This window comes from Nycticebus coucang, unplaced genomic scaffold (assembly GCF_027406575.1).
Source record: "Nycticebus coucang isolate mNycCou1 unplaced genomic scaffold, mNycCou1.pri scaffold_90, whole genome shotgun sequence".
Classification (NCBI taxonomy): Eukaryota; Metazoa; Chordata; class Mammalia; order Primates; family Lorisidae; genus Nycticebus; species Nycticebus coucang.
This window is the reverse complement of record NW_026515601.1, coordinates 164438-189713: the sequence shown is the minus strand read 5'-3', so window position 1 is coordinate 189713 and position 25276 is coordinate 164438. Positions and strand designations below refer to the sequence as shown.

Sequence of the window (25276 nt, the reverse complement as noted above, 5' to 3'; positions counted from 1 at the left end):
CCCAGCCTGGCGGCATGAACCTGTAGTCATAGCTACTAGGGAGGCTAAGGTGGAAGGATCCCTTGAGCCCAGGAGTTTTAGGTTGCAGTGAGCCGTGATCATGTCTAGAAGTATAATAATAAAATTAAAATGAAATAAAAATCTAATGGACTTATATTCAGATATCAGTTCTTATTTGAGAAGGCAAACATCTTTTCATTATGACACTTGCCAAGTTAGTACCCCCAAGATAATTTAGGCTACGCACTATTGATACGTACTGCTTTTTAGGGTTTGTTTAAAGCCAGTGGTTTTGTCTTTGTTCCATTTTGTTTTGATTTTGTTTGTTAATTATTTGGTGAACCTTAAGGCAAGAAGGGGAGAGCACAAGAATCAGTGAGAGCCTGAAGTCTGATTCTTCACCTCGCCCTTCATTCTACTAAGTCAGGAAACAGGAAAATGACAGTATGTCGGCTACATGCCACATACCACTCTCTACGAGTGTTGACTTCGCAGATACACTGTACAATATTCATTTGAAATGAATTTATTTAAAATATTTGTTTCTTGCATTGATTTTAAAATGTTATATTTTTGGTACTTAATCATTAGTTCACAACTTTCATTTTCAACTTCCAACTAATCGACATTCCTCCTGATGCATTATATAAACCTTGCTTTAAACCTTAATTTAAATCCTCTCTCTCTCCCTCTCAGTAAATACGATACTGTAAGAAAGTCTCTGGGGTCTTGAAATATGTCACTGGAAATGACCCCAAATGTATAAACCCATATTAAGTAAATGGAGACTTCAAATAGTCTCTTTCCCATATAAAAGATTAAGGAGATATTCACTAAAAACCCATTTATAGACCTGTTTATATTCAAAAGTCAGAAAATTATTTTTTAAATCATTATACTGTTTAAACATGAGGATACTGAGCAACACTATAAGTATTGTCTAACATTCACAGAAAGATGAAAAAATAGTCTCATAAAATGCCTTTTGCTTTTTGTTCTTAATTCTATCTTTCCTAACAGGAAAAATGATATTTTAACATGGAAATGGGCTCTGGCCTTATTAAAAGGTATTTCCTTCATTCTGTCCTTGTTAGATGATGTTATACTCCATTATAATGTGACAGCCACCCCTGCATTCACCTACCAATGTGCCTTCTGATGGGAACTACCCACCAATGCCTGGTTCCTCCCTTTCTTTTTCTCATGCTGTGTGGTGACTCAAGTGTCAAGATTCCTGCTGACTTCAAAGAGATCTCCGCTCCAAGATCAGCACCATAGGGGAAAAATATCAGGGCAAGAAAGGCTTCCCAAGGAAGATAAACTCTTGAAAGTATCCTGAATCCATATTTACTGCAGATTATTGAAAAAGCTAAACTACTGCCCTGCCTAAAACTCACAACAATAAGTGGAAGGGCTGTCATTCCTTACCTGGTTTTGCGTCCACATGCACAGCTTGTTGTACTCTTTGCCACGAAACATCTTAAGGACTCAGGGCAACTAAGATAATATGATTCAATCACTAGCAACACTCAGTTTTCTCTACAGCTTCACTCAAAGCAGTTACAATGTGCTCTTAACAAATTATATTTTGGCAGTGCTAATATTTTTTTAGGCCCTGGTTAGGGGACACATATACAGGTATATATAATACACAAAGAGAGTTTGGTAGAATGTGTATTAAATATGCCAATTTAACCCAAATGGTGATGTAATCAACTAGTAGTTATAATGAATTTGTTTTGGTAAAAAATAAATTATAAAATTTATGGCCTTACATAACCTGCATCTTGCTTCTATCTCTTCTAATTATTTTTTTTTCCTTTTTTTTTTTTATTGTAGGGGATTCATTGAGGGTACAATAAGCCAGTTACACTGATTGCAATTGTTAGGTAAAGTCCCTCTTGCAATCATGTCTTGCCCCCATAATCCAACAATACTCAAAATCCTAGCAAATAGAATACAGGTTTGGGACGGCGCCAGCGCCCGAGCACGCTGCGGCGGGTGACAAGGATCCCCTCGTCAGTCTCACCTCACCGGCTGCCGTGGTGACAACCGCTGCGGCTCCCCCGTTCCTCGCCGCCTTTGCCTCCAGCAGCCCCGCGTCCCGGCCAACTCTCCGCCTCCGTCAGCCGCCGCCTGCCCGACTGCGCACAACGTGACCGCGTCACGTGACCCGGCGCTGGAAGACGGCGTCCCCGCGCACGTCGGACGGCCGAGGCGCCTCAGGACAGCAGGGGCTCCACAGTGGCCCTGGGCCAGGAGGCGGTGCTCGCCGCAGCCCCAGTGCCGGCCCTTCCCGGGGACCGACGCCAACGTGGTCCTCCAGAGACTGCGCGACCGGCAGTGGCTGGAGGCGGTGTTCGGGACCCCGCGACCAGCCTGCCGGGTGCTGCAGCGCACTCACGCCAGGCCCAGCTTAGGGGAAGTGCGCGCGCGTGTGCTCGCGGTACTGTGCCTGGTGTGGCGGCTGCGCGACCTGAGCCAGGCCCTGCGGGAGGCCGAGGCGGACGGCTACAGCAGGCCAAGTGACTGCAGCCGCTGACCCAGGCCGCCTATCTGGACGAGGCGCGGCGGAGGCTGGAGGGTCCGGCGCAGCCAGCTGAGGCTTCGCGGGAGGGCTCGGGAACTGAAGGTCCACCGGAAGGAGGAGGCCAAACTATCGGGCCCGGCAGCGCGTGGCGCGGGGGATGGATGCTGCGCCAGGAACGGTCGTGGCGCGCGGTCAGACCGGCTGGACGGGTCCCAGACGCACAGCTCACAGCGCTGGGTAACGTGACGCGGTCACGTGGCGCGCAATCGGGCTGGCGGCGGCTGACGGAGGCGGAGACTTGGCTGCGACGCGGGGCTGCTGGAGGCCGAGGCGGCGAGGCACCGGGGAGCCGCAGCGGTTGTCACCACGGCAGCCGGTGAGGTGAGACTGATGTGGGGACCGTTGACACCCGCCGCAGCGCGCCGGGCGCTGACGCTGTCCCACACCTGTATTCTATTTGCTAGGATTTTGAGTATAGTTGGATTGTATTCATTAGTGAAATTGGGGGGTGTGCGTGTGTTTTTCTTAATGGGTCCTTTTTATGGTTTTGGTATCAGGAAGATATTTGCTCCAGAGGATGAATTGGGAGTGTTCTTTCCTTCTCAATGTTTTTGAATGGATTCTGCAGCATAGGTATGAGCTCTTCTTTGAATGTTTGTTTAAATTCTGGTGTAAAATCATCTGGTCCAGGACTTTTTGTTGTCGTTATTAGAAGCTACTTTATTTTTGCGATTACTGTGCTTGATATAGGTCTGTTCAAGAGTTCTAATTCTTCCTGGTTAAGTCTAGGTAGGTAGTATGATTCCAGGTATTAGTCCATTTCCTCCACAATGTTAAATTTCTGGGCATAGCAATTTTTGTAGCAATCAGAGATAATCGCTTGTATTTCTGCGACATCTATTGTTATTTTCCCTCTTTCATTTCTCAGTGAGGTTATTAGAGATCTTACTTTTCTGTTTCTAGACTAGCCAAAGTTTTATCAATTTTTTTATTTTTATCAATTTTATTTATTTTAAGGAACCAACTCTTTGTTTTCTTAATCTCCTGAATGGTTCTTTTGTTCTCAATTTCATTTTCTTCTGCTCTGATTTTGGTTCTTTCCTTGTGCTAGGTTTGGGATTGGATAGCTCTTTCTTTTCCAGTTCCTAGAAATGATGCATTAGATTGTTGATTTGTGCTTTTTAAATTATTGGCTGTGGGCATGTAATGCAATAAATTTCCCTCTTATGACTGCTTTCTCAGTATCCCAGAGGTTTTTCATCATCATTTTGTTAGACAAATCTAATGATTTTTCTCCTTTGTTTTCTCCTTGAAATAGTTGTCTTTCGCGTAAGATCATTTAGTTTTTATGATTTGGGGAATGAAAGGTTTTGTTGGAAATGAGTTCGACCTTGATTCCATAGTAATCTGTAAGCTACAAGGTATAATTTCTATTCTTTTAAATTAGGCGAGGTTTGATTTGTGTCTTAGGATGTGGTCAGTTTTGGAAAATTATTCATGAGCTAATGAGGAGAATGTGTATTTGGTAATATCGGGGTGGTATGTTTTGTAGAGTCATGTTAAAGTCGATTGTTTCTTTGCTCAGTTTGTGTTTGGAGGGTCTGTCCAGTTCTGTCAATAGGGTGTGCAGTCCCCAGAAATTATGCTGTTATAGGATATTATATTGTTCAGACTTGTTAGAGTTCATTTTGTAAATCTGGAAACATTTAATGAATTTGGGTGCATAAAGACTTAGGATTGAGATGTCTTCTGGTATTGTTCCCTTGACAAGAAAATAGAGTACTTTATTTTTATCATTCCTTACCTTTTGTGGTTTGAAGCCCAGTTTATCTTGAAATTGTGACCCCTGCTTTCTTTTGATTTCCATCTGCCTGAAATATTGATTTCTAATCCCTCAACCTGAGTCTTGTTTTGTCCTTAGCTGTTAAATATGTTACCTGAGGACAGCATAGAGTTGGCTTGTGCTTTTGATCCAGTCATCTGGTCTGTGTCTCATCAGTGAGTAATTCAAGCCATTCACTATGGCTTGACTATGATGGATTTGTGTTTGTCTTTTGTGAAGGTTGCCACCTACATTTATCACTTGTACCATTGAGGAAGTTAGGCTATGACCTTTAATTTCTGTGTGTCTTTTCTTGTGGTACATTGTTATGTTCGATGTGTAATATTACTCTGGAATACTTCCTGGACAGGTGGTCTTATAGTGGCAAATTTCTTCAACGTTTACTTGCAAGGAAAACATTCGATGTATCCATTGAATATGGAACTTAGTTTCATAGAATACAGAATCCTAGGCAGGGAGTTGTTGTGTTTGAGTATATTGAAAATGAGAGTCCTATCTATTCTAGCTTGTTGTTCTTCAGCTGAGAAATCTGCTGTCACTCTGATGGAATTGTCCTTGTAGGTCAACTGGTGCTTATTCCTGGTGGCCTTCAAAATTTTCTATTTCATTTTGGCCAAGTTTTTTACAATGTGTCTAGAAGATGCTCTGATTGAATTGAGATAAACTGGGCTTTGATATTTCTCAACGGACTTTCTCTGAATCTTTGGTAATACTTAAACATTTTTCATTTATGATATCCTCCAATAGGTCTTCTGTGCCTATAATTTGTATGTTTATAAACTTTATAAAATCCCATAATTCTCTAAGATTGCTATTCTTTTACTCTCTTGGATTTGTTTGTTTTGTTTTTTGAGATAGACTGTCACTTTGTCACCTGAGGTAGAGTGCCGTGGTGTCATAGCTAATAGGAACCTCAAACTCTCGGGCTCATGCAATCCTCTTGCCTCAGCCTCCCAAGTAGCTGGGACTACAGGCGCCCGCCACAATGCCTATTTTTAGAGATGAGGTCTCACTCTGGCTCAGGCTGGTCTCAAACCTGTGAGCTCAAGCAATCCACCCTCCTTGGCCTCACAGAGTGCTAGGATTACAGGTGTGTGCCATCACACCTGACCTTTACTCTCCTCTTTTCTACCTCATTAAGTAAGTGAGTTAGCTCAAGAGCCTTGTCTTCAAGTTCTAAGATTCTTTCTTCTTCAAGGTTTATGCTGTTATTGAAATTTTCTGTTGCATTTTAAACTCCTTGAATGACTCCTTCAATACTTTGAACTCTTTTCTAATTTCATCATGTCTTTTGATTGTTTCTTGGGTCAGTTTTTTTTATTTCTGTTTGGTGACTTTCCACTTGCCCTTTAATTCTCTTCATCACTTTGGACATCTATAATCTAAATTCTTTTTGTCTTTTCATCTTTGACAGCAGCTTGGTAATCCCTTGCAGGATTGGTCTATTCTAGTTTTTCAAGTTGATATAATTTTTATTTGTTGGATCCTCTGCATGTGTTGTTACTTCTTGTTATTTCCTTCCCCTACTTAACTTTTCGCACTTCCTAGTTGTCCTGAAGCCTCTTTGTTTCTGTGCTTTGAGATTAAAGTTGTCTTTTGGGCGGCGCCTGTGGCTCAGTGAGTAGGGCGCCGGCCCCATATGCCGAGGGTGGCGGGTTCAAACCCGGCCCCGGCCAAACTGCAACAACAACAACAAAAAAAAAATAGCTGGGCGTTGTGGCGGGCGCCTGTAGTCCCAGCTACTCGGGAGGCTGAGGCAAGAGAATCGCGTAAGCCCAAGAGTTAGAGGTTGCTGTGAGCCGTGTGACGCCACGGCACTCTACCAAGGGCGGTACAGTGAGACTCTGTCTCTAAAAAAAAAAAAAAAAAGGTTGTCTTTTGGTACAAGGATTAAGAAATGAAAAGGAAGGAGAGTAAAAGAATGAGAAAATGAGAGATAAAAAGAAGAAAGCTAATGATGATAATTGTAACAGGCCATGCATAGTGAAGCATACCAGCAATTATCAGTGATCTGGCGGCTCTAGGGCTGGTGTATTACCCAAAGTTAGATGATTCTGACCAGCCTTATCCAGAGTGAGACCCTACTTCCATCAAATATGGAAAAAACAAACAAACCAACAAAAACATGAACTTTAGTGAGGAACAGCTGTTGCAACTCCTCAGGAGGTCAAAGCAGGGATTTCCAAATCCAGGTGTTGAAGGCCACCATGAGCCAGATCATTGCTGCAACACTGCCATGGAGGCCTTAGAAATGGTCTTCCAAAAAACCAAACACAAAACAGACTCAAAAGAGAGAGATTATCTTGATTGTTACTTAAGGGATTTATGAGAGAAAGATTAGAAAAGTAGAAAAAGAAACAAAAAGAAAAAGAAATGGAGAAGAGAATAGAAATAGTATAAATTTAAAAAAAAGAAAAAAACAAAAAAGTTAAAAAAAAAAGGAAAAAAATCAAAAATACATGTATTGCATGGTCCGTAAGTAATGCTCCAGGATTAGGAAAAGCAAAAGAAAAAAAAAAAACCTTTTCTTCCTATTGACAATACGTGGCACTTCTTGGTTAAGGGGGGGGGGGAACCCAGGAATCTGTATTCTGCATGTGGTAGAGGTGGGATGTTATCAGCTAGTTGCCAAAGAGATCCAGTCTTGTTTTCCTGATTCATTGATGTTATTCTGGGCTTGGTAGCTAACTGTATGAGAGATGAATCCCCATGGGGGTGGTAGAGGCAAATTCTTGAAGCTTATGCCAGACTATGAGGTGGGGAGGCAGGGAAGACTCTGCCATCCAAACAGTTCCCTGCAGCCACAGATGGAGCGGTGTCGTAGGCATAATCTGCTCACCTCTGCCCATGTGTTCAAGGAAGTCAGCCCTGGGGTAGCTCCAACTGCTGGAGTCAGAAGCATTAACATAATGGGATACTGTGAGGCTTCTCCAAGCTTGGCTCCCTTGGGTGTCAGCCAGCTCAAGGTTTTAGCATTATCCACACCTGCCCTGTCAGTCTCCCTAGGCAATGGGGACCAGGCTGCCAGGCCTCCCACTGAACAGGCTCCAGGACCAGATCTGCCCAGCCAGTGGCAGTAAAATGATAGCCTGGGTTCAGGCCTCTGGCTTTGTCCCTAAGAGGCAGAATATACTCTCTCCAACCCTTGAACAAAAGGCCAGCTTCTGTGCACCTGAACGTCCTGTGGGACCTATATTCCTGCTTGTTTCGTATCAGTCTTCAGGCATGGATGGACAGGCCCTCCCAGAGTTCAGTTCAACTCCCAGTCCACTCCTACAGAATGCCATGGTGCGGTGTGGGGAAATCACCTGCAAAATTGATCCCCCAGGGATTCCACATGCAGGCTCTCTCTCTCCCTGGGTTGCTGCAGTCCTTTGCATCTGCTTTTCATGCGTGCCTCTCACCCTTCTTAACGTTTTACTCCTGGTGCTCCATTCTGTCTCACTGTGCCTTTGCAATGTTGTTTCTGGACAGGACAATCCAGATGGAGGCACCTAAAGACTCCGCTCATCAATTTGAGATCACTGATGAAGAAATGTCTCTAGTCTATCATCATGGAGCCTCCCTTTCTTCATTCTTTTTAAAACCCATCTGGGTATTTATGGACTGAAAATAGATTAGAAGATTTTTTTATATTTTCACAAAAATGAATGGATTATTTTGTTTCAACGTATTACTGGTGTAAAAATATTTCATGTTACATGGATCATTTTTGTGATGCTACAGTCCTGACTATAGGTATGCCCATCACTCATATGGTATTCATAGTACCCACTAGGTTGGCTTAGTCCATTTGCCTCCTTCCCTCTACCCCTTTCCCTTGGTTGATTTCCACATACTTTTACTTCCTTCTATGCACATGTGAGCTCATCAGTTAGCTCCAATTTAATAGTGACTGTATGTGGTGTTTGTTTTTCATTCTTGAGGTATTTTACTTAGAAGGATGGTCTCTGGTGCCATACAGATTGTTGTAAAAGGTATTAATTTATCATTTTTTGTGGTTGAGTAGTACTCCATGGAATACATATACAACATTTAATTAGTCCACTCATGAATTTGTCAGCACTTGGTTTGTTTCCACATATTGGCAATAATGAATTGTGCTGCAATAATCGTTCAAATGCAGGTATCTTTTTGGTAAAATAATTTCTCTTCTTTTGGGGAAAATAACTAGTAGTGGGACTACTGGGTCAAATTGTAGGTCTACTTTTAGTTCTTTAAGAAAACGTCATTCTCATTTTCATAGAAGTTTTACAAATTTGTGCTCTAACCAACAGCATACAAAAATGCCTTTCTCTCTGTGTCCATGTCAGCACCTATTGATTTGGGAATTTTAATAAATTCCATTGTAACTGGAGTAAGGTGATAATGTCATTGTGAATTTAATTTGCATTACCCTAATAGGTCATGAAATTGACCATTTTTTCTTATTTTGAGAATTGTCTTTTCACGTTTTTTGCCCACTTGTTTATAAGATGGTTTGTCTTTTCCTGTTGGTTGCTTGAGTTATTTGTAAATTCTAGTTACTAGTCCTTTATTGGAAGTGTCATTTGTGACTATTTCTTCCATTCTGTTGGTTGTCTATTTTGATCTGTTAATTGTGTCTAGCAGTGCAGACGCTTTTTAGCTGAAACAAATCCCAGTTTTGGTTTTGTCATGATTGCCTTTGGGGTCTTTTTCTTAAATTCTTTGCCTAGAATCATATTTAGAAGAGCTTTTTCTACATTTTCCTCCAGAATACTTATGATTTTGTGCCATAAATCTTTTGTATATCCTGAGTTTGAGCGGTGAGGACTAGTGGTCCTACTTCATTCTGGTGCATGTAACAATCCAATTTTCCCAGAGCCATTTATTAAATAAGGCTTCTTTTCCCCAGTGTATGTTATTGCCTGCTTTGTCAAAGATAACTTTGTTGAAGGTAGGTGGTTTTATATCTGGGTCCTCTGTTCCATTGGTGTATTTCCATATTTTTGTAGAAATACCATGCTGTTTTTGTTAAACTACAAGGCTATAGTTTCATAGTATGGCTGCAAGTGTGGCACTGGGAGTCCTACAGATTTGTTATTTTGCTTAAGATTCAGGCTCTTTTATGGCTCCAAACAAAGTATAAAATATTTTTTTCTTTATCTGTGAATTATGACTTTGGCAAATTGATGGAGATTGCATTGCATTTATTAATCACTTTAGGTAGTATTGATATTTTAACATTATTGTTTCTACTAAGTCAGGATATTTGTTTATATCCTCTGCAACTTTTTTGTTCAGAGTTTTATTGTTTTCCATGTTAGAGAAATTTAACTCTCTTGTGTGTAAGTATATCCCTACTTATTTTATTTTGTTTTTGTTTTTATGAATGTTACTTAGTCTTTGATTTGACTCCTGGCTTAACTGTCATTGTTATATAGAAATGGTATTAATTTATGTATATTGGCTTCTTATCCTAAGACTTTGCTTAATTTATTTATTAATTCCAGAAGACTCTTGGCAGAACCTTTGGGGTTTCTAGGTACAAGATTATATCATTGGGAAAAAGTGATGTCCACTTAACCAGTTTGGATACCCTTAATATTCTCCTCTTTTTTATCTTGCCTAGGACTTCTAGCACTATGTCAAAAAAGAGTGGTGATAGTGGGAATCCTTGTCTTACTCCAGTTCTTATGGGCAATGCTTTCAACTTTTCTCCGTTGACTATGTTAGTTGTATGTTTTCCAAATATGACTTTTATAATTCTGAGATATTTTCTTTCTATGCCTAGTTTGTTCAGGGTTTTTATCATGCCTTGTTTGCTATCCTTTGCATATGGAATGAAGTCATCTTGGCGCTTCATTTTTTTTTTTTTTTTAGTATGCTGTTTTATTCAGACTGCTAGTTTTTTTTTTTTTTTTTTTTGAGGGTTTTTGCACCTGTATTCATAAGGGATATTGGTTTCTACTTTTCTTTTGTTATCATTGTGTCTTTCCCTGGCTTTTGTACGACTATAACATTAGCTTCATAGAATGAGTTGGGGAGGTTTCCCTTTTTCTCAATATTATGGAGTAATTTCTACGTTATATGTGCCCGGTATTCATTGTAGGTTTGACAGAATTCAGTTATGAACATATCTTGTGCAGGGCTTCTCTTTTTTGACTAGATTTTTCCTTACTGGTTTAATCTCACTTTTCTTTCTGTTTTTTGGTCTACTCAGTTTTCTTTCTTTCTGGTTCAGTGTTGGAGGTTGTGTGTTTCTAGGAACTTTTCTATTTTCTCTCTGTTCTCTAGATTATGTGCATAGCGATTTATCTAGTATTCATGGATGATTTTTTTAATGAAAATTTTGAAATTATTAATGTTTTACTATACATATTGTATTCTCTCAGAACTGAGGGGAAGGGGAAGGCCCCACTCAAGTGAGGTAACAAACTTGCCATCAAAATTTAAATATAACTGACAATGTTATGGTTAGTCCAAAATTCCTGAGAATTTGAACATAATTTCGTTTCTGTGAACTTAAAAACAAATGTTTATAATTTTTAAAATAATATGTTTGAAAAGAAATTCAACATATCAACATGAATATGTTAGCAAGGCAAACCATCATCCAACTGTATGTCTGAAAATGTCTGTTTTCTACATTATGTGCATAGTGATTTATCTAGTATTCATGGATGGTGTTTATTTTTGCAGTATGTATTTCTGCAATGTTACCCTTTTCATTTCTGATTCATCTAATTATAAACCATTCTCCCTAGAATTAGGTAATAATCTCCCTGTGGTTTTTATTTGCAACTACCTGATGATTAGAGAAATGAGCCTTTTTTCATGTGTTTCTTGACCATTAACCTATCTTCAATTGAAATCTTTCTGCTCAAGTCTTTTGCCCTTTTTTTTGATGGAGTTGTTTGATTTCTCCCTTGCTTATTTGCTTGAGTTCTTTGTAGATTCTGGTCATCTGCTCTGTATCGGATGAACAGCATGTGCATATTTTTCCTCTTTTGGTAGGTTGTCTATTTATTCCTTGGCTGTGGAGCAATCATTTAATTTGATCTCTATATATCTCAATTTATGCGTCAACTTGAATTTCATGTAACAACAAAACCCATTCTATATAGAATTAGCAGTTTGTAGTCTTCAAACATCACAGCTTTGAGAACACTCCATTGCTTGATTTATGTTTGTTTTGGTCTTACTGGTATGCAGTTACCACTGCAGAAAAGTATTCATAACTTATTTTGTATAAATAGAAGTCATTTCCTTTGAGTACATACCTACAAGTGGGAATAGTGGATCAAAAAGTAGGTCTAAAATGCTTATGTAGAGGTCTAAAGTATATATAGTATTTCAGCAATCTGAGTCCATTCTGCAAATGATTGGGTTTTATATTCCTATAAAGATATGAACATATACTTAATTACATTAAGTGTTCTGCATAACTTCATAATTTCTATATTCCTTCCCTTCAGGTTTTGTTTTTTCAACAAACAAAGTTTTCATGCTTTCTTAATGCATTTCTTTTTAGTAGGTATGCAGTTGTATTAGGTTAAATGAAAAAGTATTTGGCAGTTCTAGACTGACAGTCACATATTGAAAATGCCTACTACATAGTATATTATGAAGGTTATGTAGACTTATTATAACAGGAAATGTCCTTATTCTCTCCATTTGCTGCTGTTTAAGTTGACAGCTTCTCATCACGATACAAATTTTATTATACTTCTTCAAAAAAAGAAAGAGATAAGTTAATAAAAGTCCATCACATAACAAGTTAATGAACAGTTATATAATCCTATTGGTTGATGCAGAAAAAAAGCATAAAGAAAATTAAACACTCTTTCACATTAAAGATACCAAGGAAATGGGGGAACATTTCAATTTAATAATGAGAAACAATAAAACACCTACAGCTACCATCATTCTTGTTTGGGGAAAACTGAACACTTTTCCCTTGAGATTGAAGAGTAGACAAGGATACTCACTTTTACCGCTTTTATTCCATGTTGTATGGAGGTGTTAGCTACTGTAGTAATGCACACAGGTGAGAAAGGGAGAAATAAAAAAATCAAAATAATATAGAAAAACTTCTATAATTAAAAAATGAATTCAGCTAGATTTCAAGATACATGGTCAACTCATAAAAATTCATCACATTTCCATATACTAGCAATAAACATTGGAAACTGAAATTAAAAACATAGTACTATTTACAACCTCTCTAAAGATAAGAAAATTCTTAGGTACACTATTAAACAAAATGTGCAGGGTGCGTGTGCTGACTATTACAAAATGTTGATTAAAAAGGCTCAAGGAATGTGTTTATCCAAACGGAGAGACATATTGTGTTCATGCTTGGGAAGACTCAACATGGAAACAGATTTAGTTGCAATAACTATCTGAATCCCAAGTTTTATTATAATGTAAGCATGGATAGGCTTTTTCTAAAATGTGTATGAAAAAGTATAGGTCCTAGAATAAGTAAAATCATTCTGACAAAATTGAAAGTGGGAGGGATTATTTTACTCGATATTTAGGCTTACAGTATTACAGTCAGTGCTGTATGAGAGGGGGATTGAGGCATAGATCAAAGGAATAGAAGAGAGAACTTAGAAATAGCCCCAAACCATATGGCCAACAGATTTTTGACATCAGTACAAAGCAAATCAGTGAAGGATAGAGAAACTTTAATACAAATGCAGTCAAAGTAATTGGACATCCATAGGCAGCATAATAAAGCCCCACCCAAGTGTCACACTCTATGCAAGAGTTAAATGATAAAATGCTATGGAAGGGGTCATATATTGACACTTCCATTTAAAAAACAAAATATAAACCCTTTAAGAGGTTTATAAAAGAAACACTAAGAGAAAATCTTTAGGATCTAGGTCCAATCAAAGAGTTTTTAGTCTGGACAACAAAAGCACAATGAATCAAAAGAAACTTTTTATAAATCAGACCTCATTAAAATTGAAACCTTTTGCTCTATAAAAGTCCTGATATAGATGTGGATATAGGAAGAAACAAACTACCGATATAGGGAGAAAATATTTGCAAACACATACCTAAAAGACTAGTATCCAAAACAGGTAAAGAATCCCTAAGCCTCAACATTAAAACACAAGGACAAAAGCCATAAACAATCCAGTTAAAAATGAAAACATCAAAAGAGTTTTCCCTGAAGAGGATATACAGATAGCAAATAAGAATGTAAAAATACAGCCCATGCTATTAGCCTTTAGAAAATTCCAAATTAAAACCAAATGAGATATCACTACATACCCATCCCACCTATCAGAATGGCTAAAATAAAAAAAAAGTGACAACACAAAATGTTGCCAAGAATGCAGAGAAGCAGGGCCACTCCCATATTGTTGGTAAGAATGCAGAATGGTATAGCCATTCTGTAACAGAAGACAGTTTGTCAGTTTCTTGTACACCAAACATGTAGCCACAGAATGTAACAATTCTCCTCTTGGCATTTATCTTAGAAAAATGAAAACGTATATTTACAAGGAAACCTGGATATTCATAGCAGTTTCCTTTATAATAACCCCAGAGTAAAAGCTTCAGATATCCTTCTCTGTGTGACTGGTTAAAAAGTGTGCGGTATGTGCTAGTTACCAAAGCTTAGCAGTGAGAAGAGAAGAAGTGTTGACACAAATAACTATTTGGATGCTTCTCTCAGGAATTATGCTTAATGAAAAAGGTTAAACCCAAAGGTTGCAAGGTTATACCATATGTGATTTTATCTATATAATATTTTTGGAATGGAAAAAAAGTTTAGAATAAATAACAAGTGAGTGATTCAGGGGTTAGAAATGAGGGAAAGATCAGGAAGGAGGGTGGTGTGGTTGGTTATAAATGAGCAACATGAGGTAGCATCGTGTTTAATGTACTGACTTTGGGAGTGGATAGGACACATCTGTACACCTGATAGGAGAAATCAAAGATTGGTGCACTGCATCAAATTCAATAGGCTGAGACATTGCACTATAATCGTGCAAAGTTATCATCATTGAGGGGGACCAGGTGTGACAAGCCGAAAAATGGTCCCCCCAAGTGCCATGTTCTAATCCCTGGAACCTGTGAATATGTTCCCTGGGATGGCAAAAGGGAGTTGGCAGATGTGATTAAGTTAAGGATCTTTCAATGGGGAGATTATCCTGCATCATTCAGGTGGGTCCAGTGTAAGCACAAGGTTTTTATAAGGGAAAGAAAGGAGGTAGAAAAGTAAGAGAAATGGATGTGAGGATGAAGTAGAGGCTGGAGTGATCCAGTGGCTGGCAGAGACCACAATCCCAGGAATGCGGGTGGCCTTCAAAGCCAGAAAGAGTAAGGACACGGATTTTCCCCTAAAGTCCACAGAAAGAAGGCAATCACACCATCCCTTTAATTTTAGTCTAGCAAAACCCACCTTAGATCAATGTTCTCTGGAAATTTCAGATAATAAATTTCTGATGATTTAAGCCACCAAGTACGTGGTCGTGTATATCAGCAGCAACAGGAGACTAAAATAACCTGTGGCATCTCCCTATATTAGTCCTTACAGTTTCATGTAAATAGATAATTATCTGAGTAATATTTTCAATTAAAAACATTAGGAATCTGATCTCCAGTATGAAGAATGCCAATTCAAGTTGCCGTGAAGCATGAAAGCTAAAGAACAGGGAGGTAAAAAATAAGAAATTTCTCCTGTTCGATAACACTTACAGTAACATCTAATAAACAGAATGATTTACTCCCGGTACTTGTACAGCTTTCTCCAACTTTTCTTACTTCCCTCCTTCTAGTACAGTGCAATGGTGAAATGTTGGCCCTCACATCAAAGTGCTTTGATCCATATTCCAGCATTACTCCTAGGGGCTCTGAAACATTGGATGGTTGTTCCAGAATTGGAAATAATAACAGTAATATTTTCCAAGGGCAGATATAAACAATTATTTAGGGGAATGTGTTTGTAGTATGTTGGTACCTAGATTGTAGTATTTCCCTAAATTCTCCACCCAGACCCCTTAACCAGTCTTCATGCTCTGGGCCTTCATCCTCCAGAATTCACTTTTCCCTGCATTAGACAGCCTTTAACAGTTCCCAGTGATCCCTGCAGTGGACAGCCTTTGTGGTTCTCAGTGATCCCTGCAGTCGACAGCCTTTAACAGTTCCCAGTGATCCCTGCAGGAGACAGCTTTAGTGGGTCCCAGTGATCCCTGCAGTGGACAGCCTTTATGGTTCCCAGTGATCCCTGCAGTGGACAGCCTTTGTGGTTCCCAGTGATCCCTGGCTTATTGTACCCTCAATGAATCCCCAACAATAAAAAAATAATAATAATTAAAAAAAAAAGAAAGTTTCATTTGGTGTAGTACATAATATAATCCTTTTTATCTCAATGAAACATGAAGATATACATATGTGTGCGCGTGCATGCGCACGCGCGCGCGCACACACACACATATATATAGAGAGAGCTGGTGTGCGCATAAAGAGTTTACCAAAGGGGGGAAAGTAATTGAACACCTAGTTTAGACTTTGCTGGGAATCAACACATTACAATTTGCATCATGCATTTATTTTATCCAGAATGCCACAAACCCCTCTGTGAATTTATAATGAATTATTGAATTTCCGCTAAGAAAGTCGCACTTGTGGCTCAGCACCCATAGCTCACATACACCAAGGCTGGCGGGTTCAAGCCAGGCTCCAACCTGCTAAACAACAATGACAACTGCAACCAAAAAATAGCCAGGTGTGGTGGCGGGCACCTGTAGGCCCTACTCGGAAGGTCGAGGCAAGAGAATCGCTTAAGTCCAAGATTTAGAGGTTGCTAAGAGCTGTGACACCACAGCACTGTACTGAGGGCGACACAGTGAGACTCTGTCTCAAAAAAAAGAAAGAAAGAAAGTTGCAATTGTATTAGCATTGAAAGCCAGTATATTACATACAAATAGGAAAAAGAAGTAATCCCACATCATGGAAGAAGGCAGTGAGGCAGTGCTGCAACAGTGTCTTGAAAACTGCTTGTGACACGTGAATTGTTGTGTTTTAAATGCACTTCCATGACCCAACTGGCCAAGTTATATGGTCCCATTGAATTTGACCCACACCCGTACACTCAGCCTCAGCAGGTATATGGGGATGTTAAAAAAGGAAGAATTTTTCCAAGAACAATAAGTAAAATTAAGAAGGCATTACATTTGTCTTCGTGTTACCATTTTCAGTCTATTTTTTAACCTACAGCCTTCGATGCCCAGAAAGAAAAGTGAGTAAAGGTGTATTGCTGTCCAACAAATCCTTCACGTTCTTCTTCACAATATGTCTTTGTCTCTTCAATGGCTTGTAATGATTATGATCTTGCAGGCACTTCCCATAAGCTATCTGTGCATTATTAATGAAGTTCTATGACGGGAAACGTCCATCACTGCAATGATTCTTGAAAAGCATAGATTCATTCAAACTAACAATGCATATGAGTTTGTCACAGTTTTAACATATGCATTCTTCTTGCAGATGGTTGAAAAAGAAGGTTATCTTCAAAAAGCTAAAATTGCAGATGGAGGAAAGAAACTAAGGTAATAAAAAGTTCTTTGACCCACTTTTATATAACTATGCTAGTTCCTGTATCCTTAACTTGTATCACTGCTATTGTTTGGGAAGCAAGGCCCTATGATAACAGACTGGTCCCTTTTGCTACCACTATGATCAACATTATTTTTAATATAATTGTAGTTTTTGAAGAAAGGCACAACAGTACATATTATTACACAGAGCATACAGATATGAAATGCTTCTTGTCCTTTTAAAGTATAAGTTCTTTAAAAAAAATTAAAGGAAGTAAGGCAATGGATCTTGATTTCTGGGATTAACAGATTTTGGAGTAAAAGGACTTATTTTCATTACATAAAAATTTCCTGGAGGGTGCAGTGAGTGTCTCATGCCTGTAATTCTAGCACTTAAGGATTCAAGGCAGAAGGATTCCTTGAGCTCAGGAGTTTGAGAGCAGCCTGAACAAGAGTGAGACCCTGTATCTACAAAAAAAGAAAAATTAGCTAGTAGTGGTGGTATATGCCTGTAGTGCAAACTACTCTGGAGGCTAAATCAGGACAGTCTCTTGAGCCCAGGAGTTTAAGTCTATAGTGAACTATAATTGGGCCACTAGACTTCAGCTTCAGACTGGGCAGCAGAGCAAGACTCTGTCTAAAAAAGAAAAAAACGAAAAAAAAAATCCCTACAGTAAATTAGGGGAGCAATTGTTTAAAGGATGAAGTAGTTGAACTATATTTTTAGATAAGTAAATCAGGACCCTTTCTTACCTCACCAACAGCATGGATAAAAAAATCCTCATGGTTTAATCTCATTTCCCACGTCAACCCTTCACTGGGGCTTGATGGGAGAAAGGAGGTAACATCATTGGTCAATCCTACTCTCCAGCCTCATGCAAAGAAGACGGGGGGTGGGGGGTGGGGGGGAGGGATATTACAAGAAACCAAGATGATGCCCTACCATGGGGGTTATGTAAAGTATCCTTGCCGATCCATAGCAAACTTTGTAACATCTCTGAGAAGGCAGGGCCAGGAGGAAGCAAAGGACCAGAATAGGGCCCTTCCCCTAACCCACTCACATGAATATGATTTTTGGTAGTTGTGATCGTTGTATACTATTGTGTACTTGCTTTATTTGCTTTTACTTTAATATGTTGTTGTACAATTTGCATGCTGCAGTTTAATTTCATATAAACATTTGCAGGCAGTTTCATTATTTCAATCTATTTGTAAACTATTATGCATTCTTTCAGCTTTTCTCACTTAAAGTTATACAAATTTTAGTTTTTCCTTTTTTTTTTTTTTCCTTTTTTTATTTTCACCATAGATATACAGAATTGAGTTTGTGGCCTTGTGTTATCATTACTCTGGGAATGATGTCTAACTGGTTTTATTTTATTTTTTGTTTCTAATCCTCACTTCCATCCCCTTTAGACCTCCAATTTAATGCATTTAATGTGTGTTCATCAAATCCACTTTCATATATATGTATGTATCAGAATATCTGTGTCACCTTAAAAGTAGTGTGTAGTTGTGTGTATGTGAATGTGTTGTATTGCATAAGCATTTTTGTGTAGTAAATTACATTATGGTTCTTACTACTTTCATTCAACGTTAGTGTTTGGACATCTTTCTATGGTGCTAGACAGACCTGTGTTTCTTAACCATGGGGAAAATAAGTCATTAGGTGATTTTGTCATTGTGCAAACTTCATAGAGTGTATTTACACAAACATACGTGGTATGGCCTATTACACACCTAGGCTGTCGCTCACTCCCAGGCTACACATTTACCATGTTACTACACTGAGCACTGTAGACAATCTTAACATAATTTGTGTGTGTGTGTGTATCTAAACATATCTAAACATGGAAAAGGTAAAACATTGTACAATGATGTTACAATGAACAGGATGTCACTAGATGACGGGGATTTTTCAGCTCCATTGTGATCGTATAGGACCAACATCTATATATGGTCTGTGTTTGACTGAGGCATTGTCATACAGTATACGAATGTATTCAAAGCTAGGTCATTTTTCCCAATTACTGCCCTTTGCACCCTGTGCAAAGACACTGTGGTTAATGATGACCTGCATATATGACGGTGATCTCATAAGATTATAATATTGATTTTTACTGTTCCTTGTCTATGTTTGGGTACAGATCTAAACACACTTACCATTGTCTTACAGTTGTCTACAATATTCAGACTGTACAGGTTTGTAACCCAGAAGCCATAGGCTATAGCACAGCCTAGGTGTGTAGTGGGCTATACCATCTAGGTTTGTATAAGGACAGTCAATGGTTTTCATACAATGATAAAAGTACCTAAGCTTAGACACATTTCTCCAAATGTCATTAAGTGACACATGACTATATACTAAATTTTACTTACCCAGTCCCTCAGGTACAAACCCTAAACTTCCTCTAACTCATTCCATCCAAGACAACATTTCAATGAATCACACATATGTGTCCTTTTAACCTGTTAGGAACTCTCAGGGTAATATAGCCAGGAGCACAGATCGCTTGGTGTTAAGTTATGTACATTTGTAAATCCACTGAATACCACTGCCAGACTTTCTCCTGAATGAGTGCCCCTGTTCACATAACTGCTCTGCAGTGCAGAAGGGATCTCATTTCCCATAATCTCATCAGCATACGGCATTATCTTACTCTCTTACTTCACTAAATTGGTGGCCATAGAATGTTACCTCAATGTCACTTTTATTTGTATTCTGCTGACTGGTATTGCAGTTGAACAACTTTGTCTGTTTAGAGTCATTCAGATTCTGCATTCTAAGAATTGCCTATTTATAAACTTTGATTATTTTCTATTGAGGTTTTTCCTTTTTTTATAAATTGAGGAAACTCTTAATATATTTCTGATAACATTTTGACAAATTTTGATATTGGAAATATCTCCTACAAGTTTATGGTGGTTTTTGTTTGTTTGTTTTTATTGTAAATACTTCACATATTGAATATTGTATGTATAATCAACAAGATAATAACATATGCTATCCTACCGTGTTGATGGTCTGTAATATACCGAATCATTTCTACTGTCCTTTAAAATTTGATTTTTAAGTTGAGTTCAGTTTTATGCTAATACTTATAATTACAGTGAACCCTCCTACTGCTTATCAATTATTATTTTATATTTTCTAGAGATCAATGCTAAACTTGGACTACTTGATCAAATTACATGACCGTTTTTTTATGACTCGTATTTTGTATTCCCATACTGCTTTACACTTTCATCACTAACACCAAAAATGTTGTTTACTTATAACTTTAAAAATCATGTTTTGATCACATGATTTAATCTTGTTTTAATCACATTTATAATTTAGCAACTAATAATATACCATACTTGGTATAATTTGTATTTTTATGTAAAATTTCCTTTGATAGGCTTTGTAACATTTCTCAACAATCTTTATATCTTTTTATAAATTTTAATGAGTTAATAGGCAATATTAATAGATGCTTACTCTGTCAAGAACTTGGCTAAATGTTTTACAAGTTTTAAGTAATAATTATTAATACAATGTAAACTCTATTATTACTTAGTATTGTACAAATGGAGAGTCTTGGTCACCTGTATTAACCTCTCCTTTCTCCTATTTTATGCAGACTTAGTATGACAGAATTTAGTCCTGCCTTCTGATTGAAATATGTTTGTTTTTTATCTTTTGCTTTCATCTGTTTGAAGTCAAGGACTAAAAATTATCTTTTTATCTCAGGACATCAACTGTACTAAAGACTTCAATTTTCACTTAATAAATATCATTTTATTAATTTCTACAACGTTTTCTGCTCATAAATCCATTCTAGATTATCTGTACTTTGTGCTGTTTTCTTATCTTCCATTTTCCTCCTTCTTGTTTTCTCTTTTATTCGTATTTAATTATTTCTATTTCTATCTAAGGAAATTTTGACTGATCCCTAAGTATGAACAGGAGAGGCTACAAGGAAGATGAATTCCTTGGCTGTATCTTACATTCAAAAAAGATCATACATTTAGGCTTATTTTGGAATGAGGTTGTACACATTTCCTTGGTGACACACTGGTAGATTTAAAAGCAGGACATATGCAAGATTCGGCTCTGCACCCATAGCACAGTGGTTACAATGCCAGTCACATACACCAAGGCTGGCAGGTTCGAACCCAGCCCAGGCCAGCTAAACAACCTTGACAACTGCAACAAAAAATAGCCGGGTGCTGTGGTGGGCACCTGTAGTCCCAGTTACTTGGGAGTCTGAGGTAAGAGAATCACTTAAGCCCAAGAGTGTGAGGTCGCTGTGAGCTGTGATGCCACAGCACTCTACCAAGGATGACATAGTGAGACTCTATCTCAAAAAAAAAAAAAAAAGGAATATATTCAGCATTCAACTTCAATTTTAATTTTGAACATCAAAAATCTACGTCAGTTTTTCTGATTAAGTTTAGGAATTTATTTAAAGATGTCCATCCCCCAAACTGTGAGTAACCCTGTCCTCTCTAAAATTCTACAAGCCCCTAGTAAAGTTAATTTCAATGCACTATTTCAACATGCTCTGCTAGCCTCTCCCTATGCACCCAGTCAGTCCTTCTCCTTAGCCGGCTCCTTTGTATGTCATACTTCTTATTACATGTAGATTCTTCCTCTGTTCTCTTGCTCAGAAAGAAATACTTGGGAGTGAAGACATGGACATAAATATGGGTATTAAAAAAAACGCAGAACAGGGCAGTGTAGTGGTTATGTCTGCTAGTGCCTGCTTTCATCCTAAACTTTGTTTGCTTGAACAATTGTTATTTAGAATGGACTTCCTGTGATACTAAGGTGCCTGCCTAATGCAAACATATCTTTTCTTTAGTATTTTCTGCTCAGGATCATAATAAATGCTTCATGGCTATATCTGTCTTTCTCAATTTCTTGCAACACTGACAGAAATGTGTGTCCTTTATACTTCACTGTCTCTTTAACACACCTTTTAGCAGTCATAAATCATAAGAAGCTTAGAATGTGAGAGAGAAAATACATTCCTAGACCTACTAGTTTGAGAACAAGTCTGAACATTTAACAGTGTCAGAGTGATTTTGCAGTAAATCAGTCAGAGACACTAGAGTAAATCACTTTCACTTCCATCACTGGTGCAGAATCAAATCAAATCCAGCATGACCAAGTCAGGTAAAAAAGGCAGATGGCCCAAATAGGGGAGGCTAAAATTTGCAAAGTAATCACATGTGTGTTTTCCTCTGGCTTTTTTGGTTTGTCAATGTGTTGTTACCTCAAGAAGGCATAAGAGAAGTGAGTGTAGAATATAAAGCTTTGGTGTTTAGAGCAAGCAAATGTGTTAAACCTAGAGCTGAAGCTAACAGATTCTTAGAATGGCAATGAAAAATTTAAGGGCGGTTTTCCATCAAGCTTTCTTCCAGACGAGCAGTGACAAAGTTGCTGTTATTATGTGCTGCCATCCGGTGTTCATTGTGTAGAATGTCAAGCTGATGTCCACACTGAGTTTTTGGTTATTGTTTTATAGGTGCTTTTTGTGTTTGTTTTCAGTTTAGTTTGGTTTTCTTTTTGGCATTTTGCAACTTCACAACTCAAGATCTGTTTTTAGGAAAGTTTTGTGAAGGGTTTCACTTGGATAAATGCCCCACTGATTGCATAAATTGTATATAATTGCCCTAATACAAATTTAGTTCTCCCCCCTTCCTAATTGTAGTCAGTACCTTTCTCCCCTCTGAGATGCGATTTTTTTCTGTGTGTCAAAATATTAATAAAATAAACACCTGAATTTCTTGTCCTGGTATCTGTTTCCTGCCCCGAGTCACTAGGATTAATCCTTTACCTGATTTCCTATAAATCTGTCTGGAGACCAGGGACTGCCTCGCTTATTCATGGGACTTTGGATTTACTAAAATTAGATATTTTTTGAACCGTATGTCTTATTTACCCCTTACATCTATCTCACAGCTTGATTTTTATCTCTTCCTGTGAAAAAATAGAAAAGAATGCTCTCCAAGTTGTGATGAAATGTGCGGACCTGACTGGGTATGGAATGGATGGCAGGCGGGGATAAAGGGTTTGCAGGGCAACACCAGGGGACAATCCAGGTCAAGCTAAGAGTGACTTTGCTCCAAGGGAGAAAGAAGGTCTGGCAATTCTTTGGAAACAGTTCTGTGACTCCCTCTCTTAGCTCCTACATTGAGGCCCCACACAGGCAAGCTGAGCACAACTGAAGGGTGGGCTGCATGCCACCTTCTCTGGGGAGGCTGGAATGAGCAGGGGCCTCAGGGTCTAGGAGGCTTGGTGGTTGAACCCCATCTTTATGACTTTTTTGCCCTTGGTGAGAATGCAACATCCCTATGCTTCAGTTTTCTCATCCATAATATGAGGTTAAGCCCACCTACTGAAATTATTTGGAGGATTATTTCTTTCCATGATTATTTCCCATCTTTCTATAGTTAGAGGTAAAGTTTTTTATGTATCTCTTATTTTCCTTAATATTTTAAGCCCTGAGAATTGTGTTTAGCATGTTGTAAATGTTTAGCAGGTACTTATGACTGGTTTAGTGATTAAATTACATGATTCATATAGAATACCAGGCGCCATGTGTGGCACACCATGGGGCCCAAAGCAAGCTCATAGTATTTGTGTAGGTATGAGACATAGGAAGACCCTTGGAAGAAGCTCAGGGATGAGCCACTAGAATTATATATTGGAAAAATAGCCTAAATGTTCAGGGTTAAATAATTTAGGGAAAAAAGGAATGCTAGCAGTGCTGTATTAAAATAGTAAAGAACAAAGAAGGGAAATTTAACTTTTTTTCTCTTTTTTTCTTTGTCTTTGTTGGTAAACAATAGTCAACACAGAGCAGGAAAAATCTTGATGCATGACCCTTTGAAATTTGAAAATCCATATATACCTGTACTTTTACTCAAAAAACCTTTAATGATCAACTACTGAAGGTCAGATACTGTGCCCCATCCTGGAAAGGACCTAAAAGACCAGAGATGGTGTCTCTCTTTGTGGGTGCAGGGAGACTGGGGGATTAGACGAACTTTTATTATTCTAAAAACAACTTCATTTTAGAAAGGTTTATTTGAAAAATTTTATCCAAAACTGCTAGACTCACCTGTCCTGGCTAAGTCCTTTAAGCTTACAGAAGTTACTCACTTTCTGAGGTGTCACCCAATACACTGAATAGCAGTCACCTATAGTTACTTGGTTGCATATGGAAAATATTAAAGGTTTCACTTGGAGCAAAATCTTGCCAACTGATTCTTCCCATGTTCTCTCCAGGGATGACAGTGTCTCACTGTGTTAAGTAACTGAGTGAAAAGGCCATTCCGCTGAGATCCTAAGAACTATTCCATCACAATTAGTCAAACATATCAGAATGAGGAATGGACTGAACAGATATTGTATGGACAATGATCAAGCTGCTAGAGTATTTTGTTCAGAGAGGAAGGGTCAGACTTGAGTCATAGGTTAAAAGTTGTTCCCATTAGATGAAGTCTCAGCTACTCCTAGACTACAGGCTCTTGACTCCCTTTCTGGTTTTATGATCCTTACCGAATACAGATGATTTGTTCCTTACTGAGACCAGAATAATCCCTTGTAGGAAAGAGACAGGTTCCACCCAGTTAGGAACATACACCTACTTCTGATTTCTTATGAGGAATAAAACGGTACGTGGTCCTACTCCTTGAAACAGTGCTAATTCTAAGGGAAGAGAGCTTGGGAGTGGTGAGTCTTTCCCCTAATTTTCTAATAAGAATAAGGTAAATTAGCTAATGACAGAATTCAGATGGCTGATATTTTGTCACAGGCTGTGCACACTAACTTTTATGATTTAATGATTTCAACCCAAACTATGTTGAAATTTGACATTGACAATATCCTTAACTAAGGTAGTACTGCTTCACCCTTTAAAAAAGTAATGAACAGATTATAAGTTTTGGAGTCAGAAAGACTGGGTTTAACTATAAATATAAAGGTATGACCTTAAGTACATCACCTAAACTCTCTGATCCTCATTTTCGTCCATTAGTAAATAAGGACATTATTCGTACCTTATCATTTTTTGATTGCGAAGTTAAACCTATGCTAAATGATCAAATTTACAGTAGGAACTCAAAATAACTTATGCTAGTTATTATTTTAAAAGAAATCATGGGGGGAAATGAAATGAAAGAAGGACATCTAAAAGGTTGTCAGCAGCATTTTATTCTTCATTTTGAAATGACATTCTTTCCAAGCAATAGATTTAAATGCTTTCACTTTTATTCTAATATGATAAAGATAATGTTTACAGTTTACGAACACAAAAAGAAATAGCACTGTATTTAAGGTGTCAAAGCAATTTATATTACTAAAGTTCCAAGACCTGTGGTTCCTACCCT

At 38.2% G+C, this 25276-nt stretch overlaps 1 protein-coding gene across 4 annotated transcripts in view; it reads left to right on the top strand.

The window, feature by feature from the left end:
* The first annotated feature begins 2441 nt into the window (after positions 1–2441).
* Positions 2442–25276, top strand: part of LOC128579623 (rho GTPase-activating protein 15-like) — a 100286-nt gene continuing 77451 nt past the window's right edge. For 2 of the 4 annotated variants that reach the window (XR_008378227.1, XR_008378226.1), the window contains exon 1: positions 16866–16906. Coding sequence is in view for 2 of the 4 variants with exons in the window: in XM_053581602.1 (XP_053437577.1) it covers positions 16845–16906 (62 nt within the window). In the remaining 2 variants the exon portion in view is untranslated. Of the gene's footprint in view, positions 2912–8000; positions 8112–16844; positions 16907–25276 lie in introns of those variants that run through there. The other 2 variants (XM_053581602.1, XM_053581603.1) reach the window with 2 other exon arrangements.